At 49.2% G+C, this 19,853-nt stretch overlaps 1 protein-coding gene across 1 annotated transcript in view; it reads right to left on the bottom strand.

Annotated features, from left to right (window-relative positions):
- The window catches only part of TBX15 (T-box transcription factor 15), a 221,249-nt gene that overhangs the window by 37,038 nt on the left and 164,358 nt on the right, over positions 1 to 19,853 (bottom strand). The window contains exon 4 of the mRNA XM_069203003.1: positions 4,449 to 4,620. Coding sequence (XP_069059104.1) covers positions 4,449 to 4,620 — 172 coding nt within the window. The remainder of the gene's footprint in view (positions 1 to 4,448; positions 4,621 to 19,853) is intronic.

Here is a 19,853-nt window from a genome sequence, read left to right as displayed (position 1 = left end):
AACGGCCAACTGGCTGCCCAAGGGCCGGGGGTACAAAAGACCTTTTGTGAGGCTCATACAACCCATGTCATCGCTTCTTGGAGCAGAGCGCTTCATCCTTCATGACACTATTTATAACGACACCAGCTGGAAAATGGCGGGTGGCTACAAGAAGCCGCCACAGGGGATGCCTGGCTTCTCATCGCGTGCACGTGTAGGGAGCCCCCCTCTTCCAAGAGATTTAAGCAACTCCTTGCTCAGAAACACAACGAGCATTGCTTTGTCTCCCTGGCCTTTGATAAGCGTCCAAAGCCAACTGTGCTCATTTCCGGTTCTGCTTGGCTCCACAGCGGGTGTTGCCCTCATTTTCTGCAGGCACCATGTCAGTGTGTGGTGCTTGGCGGGTGGGTTTCCAGCTGTCCCGAATCCGCTCTGTTTTTGTACTATCTGTGGGAAGCTTTTCAATATCAAATTGAGAACAACTTGGTTTGTAATCAGAACTATTCATCAGTGCTACAGACAGGAAGTACTGCTTGAAGCTGCTCCAGGTGGAGTCTGGGAGCCCAGGCTTTCTTTCCACTGACATCATCTGCCGGCCTCGCTCCTGACAGCGCTTTTATGGGGCTTCCTGGCACCACATGGAGATGAAAAGGCCCAGCCAGCGCCATGACACTTTTGCACACTCTGGCGTTTTTACGCCTGGGCTTGGAGCAGGGTGGGGGGCTCGTGAGCTGCCAGAGACACCAGAGGCCTGCTGGGTGGTGCTGACATCAGAGCACTTCCTGGCAGCGCCGGGTCGGAGTCAGTCATGTGTCAGGTTGGTATGTGGGGTCAGTGGAACAGCTGCTGGTGCATCTGTGGCCTTCGCTCTTCTGCCACGTGACGTGGCAACAAGGGCGCAAACGTACTCTGGAGACAGTTACATGCTCCTTGCTCTTTTTGGAGCGCCCACTCGAGAATGTGTGCAGGCGGCGCTTGCCTCTTGGTTAACACGCGTTACTGCTGCGTTACTCACAAGTACTACGGCCTGTTACCCAGTGATACCCGCCTGCGCTAAAATCAGATGCAGGGCAATGTGGCCTCATCTCATAATGGGCACTTGCATCAAAACCAGAGCAAGGCACTTCAGAAAGTACTTTTAACTCAAGCACCCGAGTCTAAATGACCCCAGCCGGATCCTAAGTAATTTAGGGTAGGCCTGGGAGAAATTTAAAATAAGCTGGTGTCATTTGCGTGAAGTTTGCAAAAAGTCTCATTCACAAAATTGGGCCTTTTGCGATCTCAAAAAAAGCTTGTTGGCATGCAGCGACCTAATTGCGACTTGGAGACACTTTGCAGAATCGCGATTTGGGTTTGCGACTAAATACTGATTTGGTGTTTGGAAAGGGCCAGTTTAGGGCGTCCCTTCCAAACATCTATTCAGAATAGAGGGCCAGATGTATCATGCATTTTTGCGATCGCAAACGGCCCGAAAGGCATGTTGATATGTATGAATTCTAATTTGCAATTCGGTAACTTGTTACCGAATCGCAAATTGGAATAGCGACTACATACCCACTCAGTATTAGGAAGGGGTGTGTCAAGGGCGTCCCTTCCTAATACCGAATTGCAGCGGTAGGTAGTAACGGTTTATGACCGAAATGCGGTTGCAGAACATTCGCATTACCCACTCGAAAATAGAAAGGGGCCCCAAGCGGAGCCCTTCCCCTTTGTGCATGCATGCAAAAACATTTTTTTTGAGCAGATAGTAGTCCCACGGACCACTGCCTATTCTGAAAAAATTAAAAGAAAACTTTTCAATGTTCTTTTTTAAACGCATCCCATTTTCCTTTAAGGAAAGCTGCATTAAAAAAAAAAGACTGCTTTATTTGAAAACAAGCATAGACATGGTGGTCTGCTGGGCCCAGCAGGCCATCATCCCTGTGACTGTAGCCATTTTCAGTGTCTCGCAAACTGCGACCTACCTCATGAATATTAATGAGGTAGATCGATTTGCGAGCCATTGGGAATCGCTAAATGAAACTCCTGGAGTTTCATATATACAAATAGCGTTCACATGATCACGATTTGCAGAGAATCACAATTAGGTAATCACTATTTATATAAATGATACATCTGGCCAAGAATGTATTCATGATTTGCGACCAAAATAAAGTTGCAAAACATTCATATTTTACAGACTACGCAAATGTAGTGGTAACCAATTCGCAAATGGACACTCCAAACCCAAAGGACCACTGCCTACTCTTAAAAAATGTTACTCCAACATTTCATTTTTTAAAAGTGCATCCCGTTTCCCTTAATTAAAATGGACTGCTTTTGAATAAAAGTTTCTTTATTTAAAAGCAATCACAGACATGGTGGTCTGCGGACCTCAGTAGTCCCCCTTCCCTCTGATGGCCGTGAAACACAGAGGATCGCAGTTTGCGACCTACCCCACTAATATCACTGAGGTAGGTGTAACTGAGCCCCCACCCCTCAATTCGGTATTTTGCAACCTGACCTATTAGTACATAGGTCGGTTCATAAAATGCCACATTGGTCGCAAAATTACTAGTTTCAAATTATGGTCATGAGTGGAAAATTCCAAGAGTTTACAGTTCACAGTGAACTTTGGTCACAGACAAAACTTATAAGGATCCCTCCTCCTCCCGCCGTCCCTTGGCTGCCTGTGTGCTTCTATGTAGATAGTCCTTGACAATATCAGAATATTCCCTCATTTATCCGAGGGTTTTATCATACTGGAATGTTCGAGCTTCCCCTTGTGGCCAAGATACATCCTCATGAAACCATCTTTGGATGGCCCTCATTGCCTACAGCTCTGCTCCTGAGCCACCCTAGGCAGTGTCCAGGACATCACCTGGCATTGGAGGCAAGCATTGAGATATGTCCTTTAGACTTTTTGCTTCCCATATTGTCTCTAATCCTAAGCCTTTCATCAGAATTTTTCTAATATACATAATTTCTTCTGAATTTCCGTTATCTGCCCCCTCAGTGATCGAATCATGGAAAGTATACAACACAGCAGTGGCTTCTACTTGCAAGTTCAAAGGAGTATTCGGTGTAACAGCAAATGATTGTTGTTTGACTGGACTACTGGCTCGATTTATCAATGATTTTTATATATATATTTGCAAATAATATAAATGAATGGATCTCATGTTGGCAAAAAATGTAAATGAATTGATTTTTTCATGTTGATTTGCTATTGTGAGTACGTTGCTGAATGAATAATAGATTTTGTGTCTGTCTACCTATCTAAAATGTACATATACAAAAAAGGAAGCAGGGTACCCTGTGTAATTCCCTGCTTCATTTTTCTGTGTGTGTATAAATATATATACACAGACAAAAGGAAAAGGAGCAAAGTTAGTGACCTGGGGAGCCACCAGGGGTCGTAGGTTCCAGGGGAACCTACGACCCCCGATTGCTCCTCAAATGTTTTGCTCCGCTAAGTGCACCAGGGTCCCCCTTTTAAAAAATGTAAAACAAAAAAAATGCCCAGATTTTGTCACGGTTGTGCCTGGAGAGCCAGCTGGGGAAGTGGGTGCCCTTGGGCTCCCTTCACAGCCCCCAAGAGTTTACTTGTAAGTACCCCAAATAGGCACTGAGATACCATATATAAAATAATCGCTGTCTCCCTCCAACAGGGCTGTGGAGCTGGCAGGGGTCACAGGGACCTCAGGGCTCTCCCAGTGGCCACCATCCTGAGAGAAGGTGCTGGTCCCCCAGGTGTGCCCAGGACATCCAAAAAAATAAAAAAAAATGTGAAATGAGCATCAGGAGATGCTCATTTATTATTCACTGCTCCAGACCTGCAGCATCTCAAAATGCCCTGTTATGTTTTTTCTCATATTTTTGGATTATGGTGGTGCCCCTGAAAGAGGCAGGGCCACCACCAAGCATTTTGTCAATGCTCTAGTGGGCTATTGGGAGTGCAGCAGCCTCCACAGCAACATTCAAAAACACAGTAAGTCCCTTGGGCCGTTGAATCCATGCCCTAGGAGAGCTTACCATAACTTGTTAAAGCTCTCTGAGCTGGAGCTGGGCCTGTATGCTTCTCATCTGGAATGTGGGAATGGCTTGTCTTTTGTTCTATGGCTGCACTTTGTGGTCTGAAAAACGTTAAACGAAAGACTCAAAGACATGTTGATTACTTATCTAGATTCTGGCTTCGATGTGCTTCAATTCACCCTTACTCTGGTTTAGATCCTCTGATGGCCACCCTCGCTCTGACTTTGTTGGACCTCACTGCTGTCTCACACTGGCTGGTCCACCCTCCTGCTTCACAGTGGCTCTGATAAGCCTATTGTCAGGCTCGCTCTTGCATTGATGAGCTTTGTCTTGCCTCAAAGTGGCTTAGATAAGCCTCAATCCTCCTCGCTCTGGCTTAGATCTGCCACCTCCACCCGCGCTGTGGCTTTGCTTCCCATCCCTCCTATACATGCAGACACACAGCACTGACTCACATGGCCTTGGTCGTCCAGCTCGTTGTTGGTCAGCTTAAGTTTGTCGAAGCTGACCACCTGCCTCATCCAGGTGTCTCCAGAAGCCAGCGAGTCGGGGTGAATATATACCCGTGGGGGCACAGGAGAGTCAGCGTTGCCAGCCACCATCCACTTTGAACTGTGATAGACATACCTGGCAGAAAGAGGAGAAAGCAGGCAGTTAATGCACCGTCACCAGGCACAAAGTGTAGAGCAAAATATGTGCACTGTGACAGTGGGTGGGTGAATGTGTCACAACATCTGAGTGTGGGTGCACAGAGGAGCAAATGTGTGCGCTAGTGTCACTGCATGTGAGATTGGTTGTATAGATCAGCAAATGTGGGAGTGTCTCCTGCATGTGAGAGTGGCTCTGCAGGTGCACAAATGTGTGTGACTGTCATAGCATGTATGAGTGCGTATATTGTTCAACAAGTGTGTGAGTGTCTCCTGCATGTGAGAGTGACTCTGCAGGTGCACAAACGTGTGAGTGTCTCCTGCATGTGAGAGTGGCTCTGCAGGTGCACAAATGTGTGAGTGACTGTCCTAGCATGTAAGAGTGGGTATATAGTTCAACAGATGTGTCAGAGTCTCCAGTGTGTGAGAGTGGGTGTATAGGTGAGCAAATGTGTGTGTCTCAAGTAAAAACGTGCGAGTGTGTGCACAAGTCTGGGAGTGAGTTTGTGTGAGTAGGTAGGTGAGTTATTGCATACATAAGAGTACACATAATTGAGTTAGAGTGTGAATGAGAAAGTTTGCAAACTCCTGTGTGTGTTTGATGAGTGTGTGTGCGTGATGTGTGTACACATGCATGTGGATGGGTGAGTACCCTTACTAGCGTGTGTGACTTGGGGCATGTATTTGTAGTTGAGTCCACTTTTATGTTTGAAAACCTGTGTATGAATGAGTGCACACGACTGAGAGTGTGTGCCTGCCTGTGTGTATGAGTGACCTAAGGCATCTGATAGGATATTATGAAGATGCAGGTTGAGGGAGTGATGAAGCACTCATGCACATGAGTGCAGGGTGTGGGAAAGTGGGTGAGTGTGCCTTGGGGATGCTGGAGTGAGTACGCATGAGTACAGGGTGTGTGAAAGTGGGTGACGGTGCCTTCAGGATGCTGGAGTGAGTAGACATGAGTACAGGGTGTGTGAAAGTGGGTGAGTGTGTCTTCAGGATGCTGGAGTGAGTAGGCATGAGTACAGGGTGTGTAAAAGTGGATGAGCGTGCTTTCAGGATGCTGGAGTGAGTACGCATGAGTACAGGGTGTGTGAAAGTGGGTGACGGTGCCTTCGGGAAGCTGAAGTGAGTACGCATGAGTACAGGGCATGTGAAAGTGGGTGAGGGTGTCTTCGGGATGCTGGAGTGAGTACGCATGAGTACAGGGTGTGTAAAAGTGGGTGACGGTGCCTTCGGGATGCTGGAGTGAGATGCATGAGTACAGGGTGTGTGAAAGTGGGTGAGTGTGTCTTCAGGATGATGGGGTGAGTACGCATGAGTACAGGGTGTGTAAGAGTGGGTGACGGTGCCTTCGGGATGCTGGAGTGAGTACGCATGAGTACAGGGTGTGTGAAAGTGGGTGACGGTGCCTTCAGGATGCTGGAGTGAGCAGGCATGAGTAGGTATAGGGTTCTTGAGTTAAGTTGGGTTCTGTAAGGGGTACAGTGGAAGAGCAGCAGGCAGTTCTTAGAGGTGCTGAAAGAGGTAACCCTTAAACTTTAGGGGTGTGGGCCTGAATAGAATTTGGGGGAGCAGTGTCAGTTACAGTGAGGGCCGGACTCCATGTTATTTTTCATTTGAAGTTTTGCAGTTGCAGCCTGGTTAGTGATCAGCTCCTGGTGTTGTGTTGTATGTTTCTCTGTGAGGCAAGCAGTTGGATTCACCATTGTCTTGGGCTGACCCACCACTTGGAGGTGTTTGTGGACTGGGTGTTGTTAGTGGTTTGGGATGAGTGCTAGAGAGATGTGACCCAAGGTGCATTGGTCCTAGCTGAGTTGTGCCATGGAGAGAGGACACTAGGGGGCTTGTGAGTGTGGCGGGCACCATGCCCACTGCAAGACCCATGCACACTGCCACCCCATTTCCACCATACGCTGTATAAGCCTCACTTGGATCAAGCCCGCTGCAACACCCTTAGTGCATCACTTCAACCGCACATGCCTCAAGGTTAATACACTGTATGGATAGGTCCCGGAGCCGGTTCACAAAGGTAAAGTTAGACCAAAAGTCTAACTTAGAGCAAAAGCCTAATTTTACAAATTTTTGGTATGCACAAATGTAAGTTACTACTAGTAATTTTACTACTGCTAATTTTACTATAGTAACTTTACTACTAGCATCTTTACTACAAATAGGTCTACTAGTAGTAAACCTACTAATAGTAACGTACCTTAACGAGTTGTGAAAAGTATTAAAGTTTGATTTTTGGTCTAAGTTAGAATGTTGGTCTAACATAGAGAAATATAGACTTAAGGTCTAAACTTAGAGTTTAGGTCTAAACTTAAACTTCTGGTTAAAGGTTAGACTTCTAGTGAAAAGTTAGAGGTGTAAAGTTAGACTTTAGGTCTAAACTTAGACTTCAGGTCTAAAATCAGACTTTTGGTCTAACTTTACCTTTTGTGAATCGGGCCCTAAGTTTAGATGTGAAGTCTAACATTAGACCTGAAGTCTAAACATAGACTTCAGGTCTAAACTAAGAGTTTAGGGCTAAACTTCGACTTCATGTATAAAGTTAGACTTTGGGGGTGATTCCGACCCCGGCGGTCCTTGACCGCCAGGGCCGGGGTCGGCGGGAGCACCGCCAACAGGCTGGCGGTGCTCCTAAGGGCATTCTGACCGCGGCGGTATGGCCGCGGTCAGAAACGGAAAACCGGCGGTGTCCCGCCGGTTTTCCGCTGCCCTGAGGAATCCCCCATGGCGGCGCAGCTTGCTGCGCCGCCATGGGGGATTCCGACCCCCTCACCGCCATCCTGTTCCTGGCGGTTTCGACCGCCAGGAACAGGATGGCGGTGAGGGGTGTCGTGGGGCCCCTGGGGGCCCCTGCAGTGCCCATGCCAATGGCATGGGCACTGCAGGGGCCCCCGTAAGAGGGCCCCACTTTGAATTTCAGTGTCTGCTTAGCAGACACTGAAATTCGCGACGGGTGCTAATGCACCCGTCGCACACCTTCCACTCCGCCGGCTCCATTCGGAGCCGGCTTCCTCGTAGAAGGGTGTTTCCCACTGGGCTTGCGGGCGGCCTTTTGGCGGTCGCCCGCCAGCCCAGTGGGAAACCAAGAATGACCGCCGCGGTCTTTTGACCGCGGTACGGTTTTCTGGCGGTTCCCGCTTGGCGGGCGGCAGGAGCCGCCCGCCAAGCTTGGAATGACCCCCTTTATGTCTAAACTTAGAATTGAAGTCTAAACTTAGAGTTTAGGGCTAAACTTAGACTTCTGGTGAAAAGTTAGACTTCAGGTGTAAAGTTAGACTTTAGGTCTCAACTTAGACTTCAGGTCTAACTTTACCTTTGTGAATCGGGCCCCAAAAGTACTGTGTCAAAGTTTACCCAGGGTCAACAAATAGCATCCTGCCTCACTTCCACCATGTTCACTGAGTGACTGAACACCAGGCTGAGACTAGCTCATGTCAATGACTGTGTAACCTAAAACAACCATAAAACACCAGGCTGAGGCTCGCTCCTGTCAATGACTGAGTAACCTAAAACAACCATAAAACACCAGGCTGAGGCTAGCTCGTCTCAATGACTGTTTAAAACTAACACTGCCATAAAACACCAGGCTGAGGCTCGCTCTTGTCAATGACTGTGTAACCTAAAACAACCATAAAACACCAGGCTGAGGCTAGCTCTTGTCAATGACTATGTAACCTAAAACAACCATAACACACCAGGCTGAGGCTAGCTCGTCTCAATGACTGTTTAAAACTAAAACAACCATAAAACACCAGGGTGAAGCTTGCTCCTGTCAATGACTGTGTAACCTAAAACAACCATAAAACACCAGGCTGAGGCTCGCTCCTGTCAATAACTGTGTAACCTAAAACAACCATAAAACACCAGGCTGAGGCTAGCTCGTCTCAATGACTGTTTAAAACTAACACAGCCATAAAACACCAGGCTGAGGCTCGCTCTTGTCAATGACTGTGCAACCTAAAACAACCATAAAACACCAGGCTGAGGCTAGCTCGTCTCAATGACTGTTTAAAACTAAAACAACCATAAAACACAAGGGTGAAGCTCGCTCCTGTCAATGACTGTGTAACCTAAAACAACCATAAAACACCAGGCTGAGGCTAGCTCATGTCAATGATTGTGTAACCTAAAACAACCATAAAACACCAGGCTGAGGCTAGCTCATGTCAATGATTGTGTAACCTAAAACAACCATAAAACACCAGGCTGAGGCTCGCTCCTGTCAATGACTGTGTAACCTAAAACAACCATGAAACACCAGGCTGAGAGTGTCTCATGTCAATGACTGTGTAAAACTAAAACAACCATAAAACACCAGGCTGAGGCTAGCTCATGTCAATGATTGTGTATCCTAAAACAACCATAAAATACCAGACTGAGGCTCGTCCTGTCAATGACTGTGCAACCGAAAACAACCATAAAACACCAGGCTGAGGCTGGCTCATGTCAATAACTGTGTAACCTAAAACAACAAAAAACACCAGGCTGCGGGTAGCTCATGTCAATGACTCTGTAAGACTAAAGCAACCCTTAAACACCAGGCTGAGGCTGGCTGATGTCAATGGCTGTATAAAACTATAACAACACATAGAACACCAGGCTGAGGATAGCTCCTGTCAATAACTGTGTGAAAATAAAACATCTAAAAACATCAGGGTGAAGCTGGCTCATGTCAATAAATGTGTGAAACTAAAACAACCATAAAACACCAGACTGAGGCTGACTCAAGTCAATGACTGTGTGAAAATAAACCAACCATAAAACACCAGGCTGAGAGTTTCTTGGATCCATAACTGTGTAAAACTAAAACAACCATAACACACCAGGCTGAGGCTGGTTCATTTCAATAACTGTGTAAAACTAAAACAACCATAAAACACCAGGCTAAGAGTGTCTCATGTCAATATCTGTGTAAGACTAAAACAACCATAAAACACCAGGCTGAGGCTCGCTCGTGTCAATGACTGTGTAAAACTGAAACAGCCATAAAAAACCAGGCTGAGAGTGTCTCATGTCAATGACTGCGTAAGACTAAAACAACCATAAAACACCAGGCTGAGGCTGGCCGATGTCACTAACTGTGTAAAACTAAAACAGCCATAAAACACCAGGGTGATGGAGGCTTATGTCAATCATTTGTCCCTGGAAAGCAGAAACACAGAAGAAATTCTCCTCTTTGTGTTGTTGACACTGAGGTGGCCCAAAGAGAGGGAACCTTGTGGTGTGTGTGTGGAGGGGGGAGTGCACTGTATATGTTCACACAGTGGGGGTTGTGGGGCTGAACGGTGCATCACATTGCCCTCAGTATCAGTGGGATGGGGAGAAGGAAGTGATGTCATACTGAAGCCCTGATCTAGGCACACTGGGGGCATCTCCCTTTCAGTTTACCAGCGGCATGGATAAGAAGAAGGAAGTGATGTCATGCGGCAGCCCTGAGGTAGGCACACTGGGGCACTGATGGGAAGAAGGAAGTTATGTCACACTGAACTCCAGAAGTAGGCTCACCTTTCAGTTTGCCAGTGGCACAGTGGAGTTAAGTATCAGTGTGACTCTGAGTCATATTCACAGAGGTAAATTTATACACGAGTAAGTCTACACGTGTAGATTTACTCTTACACTTTGGAGTAATTTTACTACTTTTCACTATTCACCAGTGTAAATTTAATACAAAGTGTAGACTTACATCTCACCGCCCCTAAAAACCTAGTGTAAAGTTACTATTTGTATCTTTTCACACCCAGGAGGAGATCTCCACCAGAACTCTGCCCTGTGGTGGTGAGCGCCCCATGGGAACGATTACAGAAAATCATTAAAGTTGATTGACTTAAAAATATGTTGTATTTATTTTATTGTAAAATGTACATGTAACAAATAAAATAATTATTTTCAGCCTAGAACTAATAAGAAATATTAGAGCACAATCCTTCTTCTAAACAAATACTTTCTAAATAATAAAAAAATGGAAGTATATTAATTTACTTTAAATATTAATTTTTAAACAAAATAAAATAAAACCTCCTACCTAACAATTTTATTTTAATTAATTTTAAGAAAAATGCCATTAAAAGTTATATTAATTAATGTAAATTGCATTTTAATTGTTAATAAAAGTTACAAAATCATTTGTTTAATATTAACTAATTAAAAAATAATAATCTACAAGTTGAAATAATGTCCTTATGTTAACATTATTTGTATGGCATGCTAGATTACGGGTCAGATTTACAAGTCCCTAGCGCCACTGTAGCATCACCTTTTCCGATGCTCTAGTGGCACTAACCACTGCTCCATATTTACAAGAAGGTGTAATGCCACTTTTTATGGCTTTACGCCTCCTTGTAAATATGGCCCCGGATGCAGTTTTCTACGTCAGAGGGGCGTGTAATGAGTGTTGCCATGGGCGCTCCACCTCACCACCCATTGCTTTTGATGCTGCCCCAGATTTACAAGAAATCGTAAACTTGAGACTGCGCCAAAATCTAAATCCACCCCAGGGGTGGCGTTATCATGGCACAACGATGAGGAATACTTTTATTCCTCCTTGTTTTTTTCCTTTTTCTGTGTGTCCTGCATACTGCAGCACACATAGAAAGAGCAAAATGCCATTGTAGATTGTTTATGTGCAGGAAGGTGCAAGGATGCCTGCGTTGGTGCAAGCTGCATAATTTAGCGCTGATGCAGGGGAAAACGCATGGGTGAACCATGTTGCTGTAAATATGGCACATCCCTGCTAATTTTGGAGTCGTGCTGTGCCAGTTTGTGTAAATTTGGCCCTACGTCCTTGTCTCCCATACCTTCTATGTGATGTAGTATCTTTGACGTACCCTATGTGGCGCAAGACTTACTCCAAGGCTTGGTTACTGCTGTTTTGTCATGTTTAGGCCATTAGTAACTTTTGAAGTGTAGTTTGTGAAAAGCAATAGTCTCAGTGTTTTTTGGGGGGTGTTTATATGGGTATGCCCCTCCCTAAACTTCATAACCCTCACAAATCCACTCCTTATGCCTCCCTAAACCCCTCCCATGTAGCAGTAGAGACTCCCCAAGTCCCCACTATCCCCCTTGTCTTTCCCACATTTACTGCTAAGTAGTAAGCTTACATGAGCAGTGATGTCCCTCAGAAAAAGTAGGAGAGGTGTAGGCTTCCACCAGTAGGTTTGTGAAATGAGTTTTGTACCTCTACTGTAGTAATGCTGCACAGACTATGACAAGTAGGTTATGGCTCAGGCCTTAAGAGTGCAGGCATCATCCATCTTTAGTACAGGAAAGTAAAAAAGTGTTTGGGTTCAACGTCTGCACTAAAAAGACATTTACATGTTCCTCGAGTGAGGTAGTGCTTGGCGTTGTAATGTGCTTTTGCTCTTGCAGTAGGTTTGGTGCAGTGAGAAGTGGCAGAGTGCTCTCCATCTCTCTCTGGGTACATTGGCTTGGTCTCACAATGGGTGTGGTGGAGTATGGAATGGCATTGTGCTCTCCATCCCTCTCTGGGTACATTGGCTTGGTCTTCCAATGGGCGTGGTGGAGTATGGAATGGCAGTGTGCTCTCCATCCCTTTCTGGGTACATTGTCTTGGTACTACAATGGGCATGGTGGAGTATGGAATGGCAGTGTGCTCTCCATCACTTTCTGGGTACATTGTCTTGGTACTACAATGGGCCTGGTGGAGTATGGAATGGCAGTGTGATCTCCATCTCTCTTTATGTACATTGGCTTTGTCTCACAATGGGCGTGGTGGAGTATTGAAAGGCAGTGTGCTCTTCAGCTCTCTCTGGGTACATTGGCTTGGTCCTACAATTGGCGTGGTGGGGTACAGAATGGCATATCGCTCTCCGTCTTACTTTGGGTATTTGGACTTGGTCTTACAGTGGGCCTGGTTGAGTACGGAATGGCAGTGTGCTCTCCATCTCACTCTGGGTACATTGGCTTGGTCTAACAATGGGCGTGGTGGAGTACGGAATGGCAGTGTGCTCTCCATCTCTCTCTAGGTACATTGGCTTGGTCTCACAATGGGCGTGGTGGAGTACGGAATGGCAGTGTGCTCTCCATCTCCCTCTGAGTACATTGGCTTGGTCTCACAATGGGCGTGGTGGAGTACAGAATGGCAGTGTGCTCTCCATCCCTTTCTGGGTACATTGGCTTGGTCTCACAATGGGCGCGGTGGAGTATGGAATGGCAGTGTGCTCCCCATCTCTCTCTGGGTACATTGGCGTGGTCCTACAATGGGTGTCATGGAGTATGGAATGGCAGTTTGCTCTCCATCACTCTCTGGCTACATTGGCTTGGTCTCACAAGGGGGGTGGTGAAGTATGAAATGGCAGTGTGCTCTCCATCTCTCTTTGGGTACAATGGCTTGGTCTCACAATTGGCGTAATGGAGTATGTAATGGCAGTGTGCTCCCCATCTCTCTCTGGGTACATTGGCGTGGTCCTACAATGGGCGTGGTGGAGTATGGAATGACAGTGTGCTCTCCATCTCTCTCTGGGTACATTGGCATGGTCTCACAAAGGGCGTGGTGGAGTATGGAATGGCAGTGTGCGCTTCATCTCTCTCGGGGTACATTCGCTTGGTCTTACAATGGGCGTGGTGGAGTATGGAATGGCAGTGTGCTCTCCATCTCTCTTTGGGTACATTGGCTTGGTCTCACAATGGGCGTGGTGGAGTATGGAATGGCAGTGTGCTCCCCATCTCTCTCTGGGTACATTGGCGTGGTCCTACAATGGGTGTCATGGAGTATGGAATGGCAGTTTGCTCTCCATCACTCTCTGGCTACATTGGCTTGGTCTCACAAGGGGGGTGGTGAAGTATGAAATGGCAGTGTGCTCTCCATCTCTCTTTGGGTACATTGGCTTGGTCTCACAATTGGCGTGGTGGAGTATGTAATGGCAGTGTGCTCCCCATCTCTCTCTGGGTACATTGGCGTGGTCCTACAATGGGCATGGTGGAGTACAGAATGGCAGTGTGCTCTCCATCTCTCTTTGGGTTCATTGGCTTGGTCTCACAATGGGTGTGGTGGAGTACGGAATGGCAGTGTCCTCTCCATCTCTCTCTGGGTACATTGGCTTGGTCTTACAATGGGTGTGGTGGAGTATGGAATGGCAGTGTGCTCTCCATCTCTTTTTGAGTACATTGGCTTGGTCTCACAATGGGCATGGTGAAGTATGGAATGGCAGTGTGCTCCCCATCTCTCTCTGGGTACATTGGCGTGGTCCTACAATGGGTGTCATGGAGTATGGAATGGCAGTTTGCTCTCCATCACTCTCTGGCTACATTGGCTTGGTCTCACAAGGGGGGTGGTGAAGTAAATGGCAGTGTGCTCTCCATCTCTCTTTGGGTACATTGGCTTGGTCTCACAATTGGCGTAATGGAGTATGTAATGGCAGTGTGCTCCCCATCTCTCTCTGGGTACATTGTCGTTGTCCTACAATGGGCGTGGTGGAGTATGTAATGACAGTGTGCTCTCCATCTCTCTCTGGGTACATTGGCATGGTCTCACAAAGGGCGTGGTCGAGTATGGAATGGCAGTGTGCTCTCCATCTCCCTCTGGGTACATTGGCTTGGTCTCACAATGGGCGTGGTGGAGTATGGAATGGCAGTGTGCTCTCCATCTCCCTCTGGGTACATTGGCTTGGTCTCACAATGGGCGTGGTGGAGTATGGAATGGCAGTGTTCTCTCCATCTCCCTCTGGGTACATTGGCTTGGTCTCACAATGGGCGTGGTGGAGTATGGAATGGCAGTGTGCTCTCCATCTCCCTCTGGGTACATTGGCTTGGTCTCACAATGGGCGTGGTGGAGTATGGAATGGCAGTGTGCTCTCCATCTCTCTCTGGGTACATTGGCTTGGCCTCACAATGGGCGTGGTGGAGTATGGAATGGCAGTGTGCTCTCCATCCCTCTCTAGGCTCATTGGCTTGGTCTCACAATGGGCGCGGTGGAGTACGGAATGGAAAGGTGCTCTCCATCTCTCTCTGAGTACATGGGCTTGGGCTCACAATGGGCTTGGTGGAGTACGGAATGGCACTGTGCTCTCCATCTCCCTCTGGGTACATTGGCTTGGTCTCACAATTGGCGTGGTGGAGTATGGAATGGCAGTGTGCTCTCCATTCCTCTCTGGGTACATTGGCTTGGTCTCACAATGGGCGTGGTGGAGTATGGAATGGCAGTGTGCTCTCCATCCCTCTCTAAGTTCATTGGCTTGGTCTCAGAATGGGCGCAGTGGAGTACGGAATGGCAATGTGCTCTCCATCTCTCTCTGGGTACATGGGCTTGGGCTCACAATGGGCGTGGTGGAGTACGGAATGGCAGTGTGCTATCCATCTCTCTCTGGGTACATTCGCTTGGTCTCACAATGGGCTTGGTGGAGTACAGAATGGCAGTGTGCTCTCCATCCCACTCTGGGTACATTGGCTTGGTCTCACAATGGGCGTGGTGAAGTACGGAATGGCATATCGCTCTCCATCTCTCTCTGGGTACATTGGCTTGGTCTCACAATGGGCGTGGTGGAGTATGGAATGGCAGTGTGCTCTCCATCCCTTTCTAGGTTCATTGGCTTGGTCTGACAATGGGCGCGGTGGAGTACGGAATGGCAATGTGCTCTCCATCTCTCTCTGGGTACATGGGCTTGGGCTCACAATGGGCGTGGTGGAGTACGGAATGGCAGTGTGCGCTTCATCTCTCTCGGGGTACATTCGCTTGGTCTCACAATGGGCTTGGTGGAGTACGGAATGGCAGTGTGCTCTCCATCCCTCTCTGGGTACGTTGGCTTGGTCTCACAATGGGCGTGGTGAAGTACGGAATGGCATATCGCTCTCCATCTCTCTCTGGGTACATTGGCTTGGTCTCACAATGGGCGTGGTGGAGTACGGAATGGCAGTGTGCTGTCCATCTCTCTCTGGGTACATTGGCTTGGTCTCACAATGGGCGTGGTGGAGTACGAAATGGCAGTGTGCTCTCCATCCCTCTCTGGGTACATTTGCTTAGTCTCACAATGGGCGTGGTGGAGTATGGAATGGCAGTGTGCTCTCCATCTCTCTCTGGGTACATTGGCTTAGTCTCACAATGAGCGTGGTGGAGTATTGAATGGCAGTGTGCTCTCCATCCCTCTCTAGGTTCATTGGCTTGGGCTCACAATGGGCGTGGTGGAGTACGGAATGGCAGTGTGCTCTCCATCTCTCTCTGGGTACATTCGCTTTGTCTCACAATGGGCGTGGTGGAGTATGGAATGGCAGTGTGCTCTCCATCTCTCTCTGGGTACATTGGCTTGGTCTCACAATGGGCGTGGTGGAGTATGGAATGGCAGTGTGCTCTCCATCTCTCTCTGGGTACATTGGCTTGGTCTCACAATGGGCGTGGTAGAGTATGGAATGGCAGTGTGCTCTCCATCTCTCTCTGGGTACATTGGATTGGTCTCAGAATGGGTGTTGTGGAGTATGGAATGGCAGTGTGCTCTCCATTCTCTTTGGGTACATTGGCTTATCCGACAGTGGGAGTGGTGGAGTACACAATGGCGTATCGCTCTCCAACTTACTTTGGGTATTTGGACTTGGTCTTACAGTGGGCGTGGTTGAGTACGGAATGGCAAGGTGTTCTCCCTCTCGCCCTCAGTCTCTCAGTGGGCATGTTGGAGTATGGAATGGCAGTGCGCTCTCCATCTCTCTCTGGGTACATTGGCGTGGTCTCAGAATGGGCGTGTTGGAGTATGGAATGGCAGTGTGCCCTCCATCCCTCTCTGGGTTCATTGGCTTGGGCTCACAATGGGCGTGGTGGAGTACGGAATGGCAGAGTGCTCTCCATCTCTCTCTGGGTACATTCGCTTGGTCTCACAATGGGCGTGGTGGAGTATGGAATGGCAGTGTGCTCTCCATCCCTCTCTGGGTACATTGGCTTGGTCACACAATGGGCCTGGTGAAGTACGGAATGGCATATCGCTCTCTATCTCTCTCTGGGTACATTGGCTTGGTCTCACAATGGGCGCGGTGGAGTATGGAATGGCAGTGTGCTCCCCATCTCTCTCTGGGTACATTGGCATGGTCCTACAATGGGTGTCATGGAGTATGGAATGGCAGTTTGCTCTCCATCTCTCTCTGGGTACATTGGCTTGGTCACACAATGGGTGTGGTGGAGTATGGAATGGCAGTGTGCTCTCCATCTCTCTCTGGGTACATTGGCTTGGTCTCACAGTGGGCCTGGTTGAGTACGGAATGGCAAGGTGTTCTCCCTCTCATCCTCGGTCTTGCAGTGGGCATGTTGGAGTATGGAATGGCAGTGTGCTCTCCATCACTCTCTGGCTACATTGGCTTGGTCTCACAATGGGCGTGGTGGAGTATGGAATGGCAGTGTGCTCTCCATCTCTCTCTGGGTACATTGGCTTGGTCTCACAGTGGGCCTGGTTGAGTATGGAATGGCAAGGTGTTCTCCCTCTCACCCTTGATCTTCCAGTGGGCATGTTGGAGTCTGGAATGGCAGTGTGCTCTCCATCACTGTCTGGGTGCATTGGCTTAGTCTCACAATGGGCGTGGTGGAGTATGGAATGGCAGTGTGCTCTCCATCTCTCTCTCGGTACATTGGCGTGGTCTCACAATGGGCCTGGTGGAGTATGGAATGGCAGTGTGCTCTCCATCCCTCCTTGGATTCATTGGCTTGGTCTCACAATGGGCGCGGTGGAGTATGGAATAGCAATGTGCTCTCCATCTCTGTTTGGGTACATTGGTTTGGTCTCACAATGGGCGTGGTGGAGTATGGAATGGCAGTGTGCTCTCCATCCCTCTCTGGGTACATTGGCTTGGTCTCACAATTTGCGTGGTAGAGTATGGAATGGCTGTGTGCTCTTCAGCTCTCTCTGGGTACATTGGCTTGTTTAGGTCTAGAGCTCGCCCCCCACGTCCGCAGCACCACTTTGCTGTCTCGTGCCCCTGACCCCTGCCCACGCTGCTGCTAGCGTGTTCGAGCCCCCAGAGCGTGTCTAGTGGGCTCTGCTAAGCTTCGCTAGACCCGTGTGCTCTCTGCCGCTTTTCGCCGTATTTGTAAGTGTTTTTCAACTTTTCAGCGCATTGCCTCCTTGCGCTCTTGCCCCCATTTGTGCCCCTTCTGATTACTGTACCCCGATTGTATTTTGTGCCATTATTGTATTTTGTGACTGTTTTTAAATTGTGCCCAACTTTTTTGTGCCTTGTTTTCCTGGTTTTCGCCCCTTGTGCGCTCCCCCTTGCAGTTCTCTCCCTGCCGCTGCCTCCCTGCGGCCTGCCCCCCTCGCGCCCCCATTCGCCGCTCCCTCCTGCCTCCCGCCTCCCAGCTGCTCCTCCCTCCCCCCTCCCTTCTTAAAGGCTGGCGCTGCGTGTCGCGAGTGAGCGACCTCTGACCTGTTTTAGGTCTAGAGCTCGCCCCCCACGTCTGCAGCACCACCTTGCTGTCTCGTGCCCCTGACCACCGCCCACGCTGCTGCTAGCGTGTTCGAGCCCCCAGAGCGTGTCTAGTGGGCTCTGCTAAGCTTCGCTAGACCCGTGTGCTCTCTGCCGCTTTTCGCCGTATTTGTAAGTGTTTTTCAACTTTTCAGCGCATTGCCTCCTTGCGCTCTTGCCCCCATTTGTGCCCCTTCTAATTGCTGTACCCCGATTGTATTTTGTGCCATTATTGTATTTTGTGACTGTTTTTAAATTGTGCCCGACTTTTTTGTGCCTTGTTTTCCTGGTTTTCGCCCCTTGTGCGCTCCCCCTTGCAGTTCTCTCCCTGCCGCTGCCTCCCTGCGGCCCGCCCCCCTCGCGCCCCCATTCACCGCTCCCTCCCGCCTCCCAGCTGCTCCTCCCTCCCCCCTGCCTTCTTAATGGTTGGTGCTGCGCGTCCGCGCAGCGGGCGCGCCGCTGGCGCCCCAGAGGCGCGCCAGAAGCAAGCCTGTCTGCGCCCGTCCGCGCCTGGACCACGCCCAGCGCCCCCCCCCCCACCTGGTCCACTCGCCCCCTGCACCACCAGCATCCGCTACTCGACCAGCGAACTCCTCGACCTTAACCCTGGCTCCTCCACAGCCTGCTTCCAGGCCACCCCGAAGCACACCAAAGGACCCTTCTCCTCCCGCACCTGCAACTTCACCTGCAACAGAACAACAAAGCCTGCAACAATCAACACCAACCACCTGCACTGCATCCTCCTCAACACACGCTCTGCACGAAAGCACGCCATCGAGCTCTGGGACCTGCTCGACACCACCGCCCCAGACGTAGCCTTCCTGACCGAAATCTGATGGAACGACTCCTCGGCCCCAGACATCGCCATCGCCATACCTGACGGATACAAGATCACCAGAAGAGATCGCACCAACGGAATCGGTGGAGGGATAGCCATCGCCCACAAATCCACCCTCAAGATCCACACCCACACGGAAGACACCCTCAAGACAGCCGAACACCTCCACTTCCAGATCCACATGGACCCCAACACTACCCTCAGAGGAACCCTCATATACCGACCTCCAGGACCAAGAGCCCCCTTCAGTGACACCATTTCCGACCTCGCAAGCACCCACGCCCTCGCTTCCCCGGACTACATCCTCCTGGGAGACCTCAATTTCCACCTGGAGATCAACAACGACGCCAACACCGCATCTCTGACCACCAACCTCTCCAACCTCGGACTCAGACAACTGGTCAACACACCCACCCACATCACCGGTCACACCCTTGACCCACTCTTCACTGCAAGCAACCACATCTCATTCAGCCACACCTCCGAACTCCACTGGACCGACCACCACTGTGTCCATTTCACTTTCAAGAAAAACACCGAACACCACCGCATCCCAATAGCGCCTCACCGCCGCTGGGGAAAAGTCACCGAAGACCAACTAACCAGCACCCTCGCCAAGAACCCACCGCCCGATCCCACCAACCCGGACTCCGCCGCCATCAACCTCCAACAGTGGATCCTCAACTGCGCCAACATCCTAGCACCACTCAAGAGACCCACCGTCAACCAAGAAAAGAAAAAAGCAGCCTGGTTCACAGACGAACTGATCACCTCCAAACGCAACTGCCAGAAACTCAAGAAAAAATGGATCCTCGAGCGCACACCCGACAGCCTAGCAACCCACAAGGAAGCCAACCGCAAACACCACCAACTGATCCGACTCGCCAAACGCTCCCACTTCACAGAACGCCTAAACAACAACGCACACGACAGCAAGGAACTCTTCTGCATCGTGAAGGAGCTCTCCAACC

Source organism: Pleurodeles waltl, chromosome 8 (assembly GCF_031143425.1).
Source record: "Pleurodeles waltl isolate 20211129_DDA chromosome 8, aPleWal1.hap1.20221129, whole genome shotgun sequence".
Classification (NCBI taxonomy): domain Eukaryota; kingdom Metazoa; phylum Chordata; class Amphibia; order Caudata; family Salamandridae; genus Pleurodeles; species Pleurodeles waltl.
The sequence above is the reverse complement of the archived record's forward strand: the minus strand, read 5'-3'. Positions and strand labels throughout refer to the sequence as shown.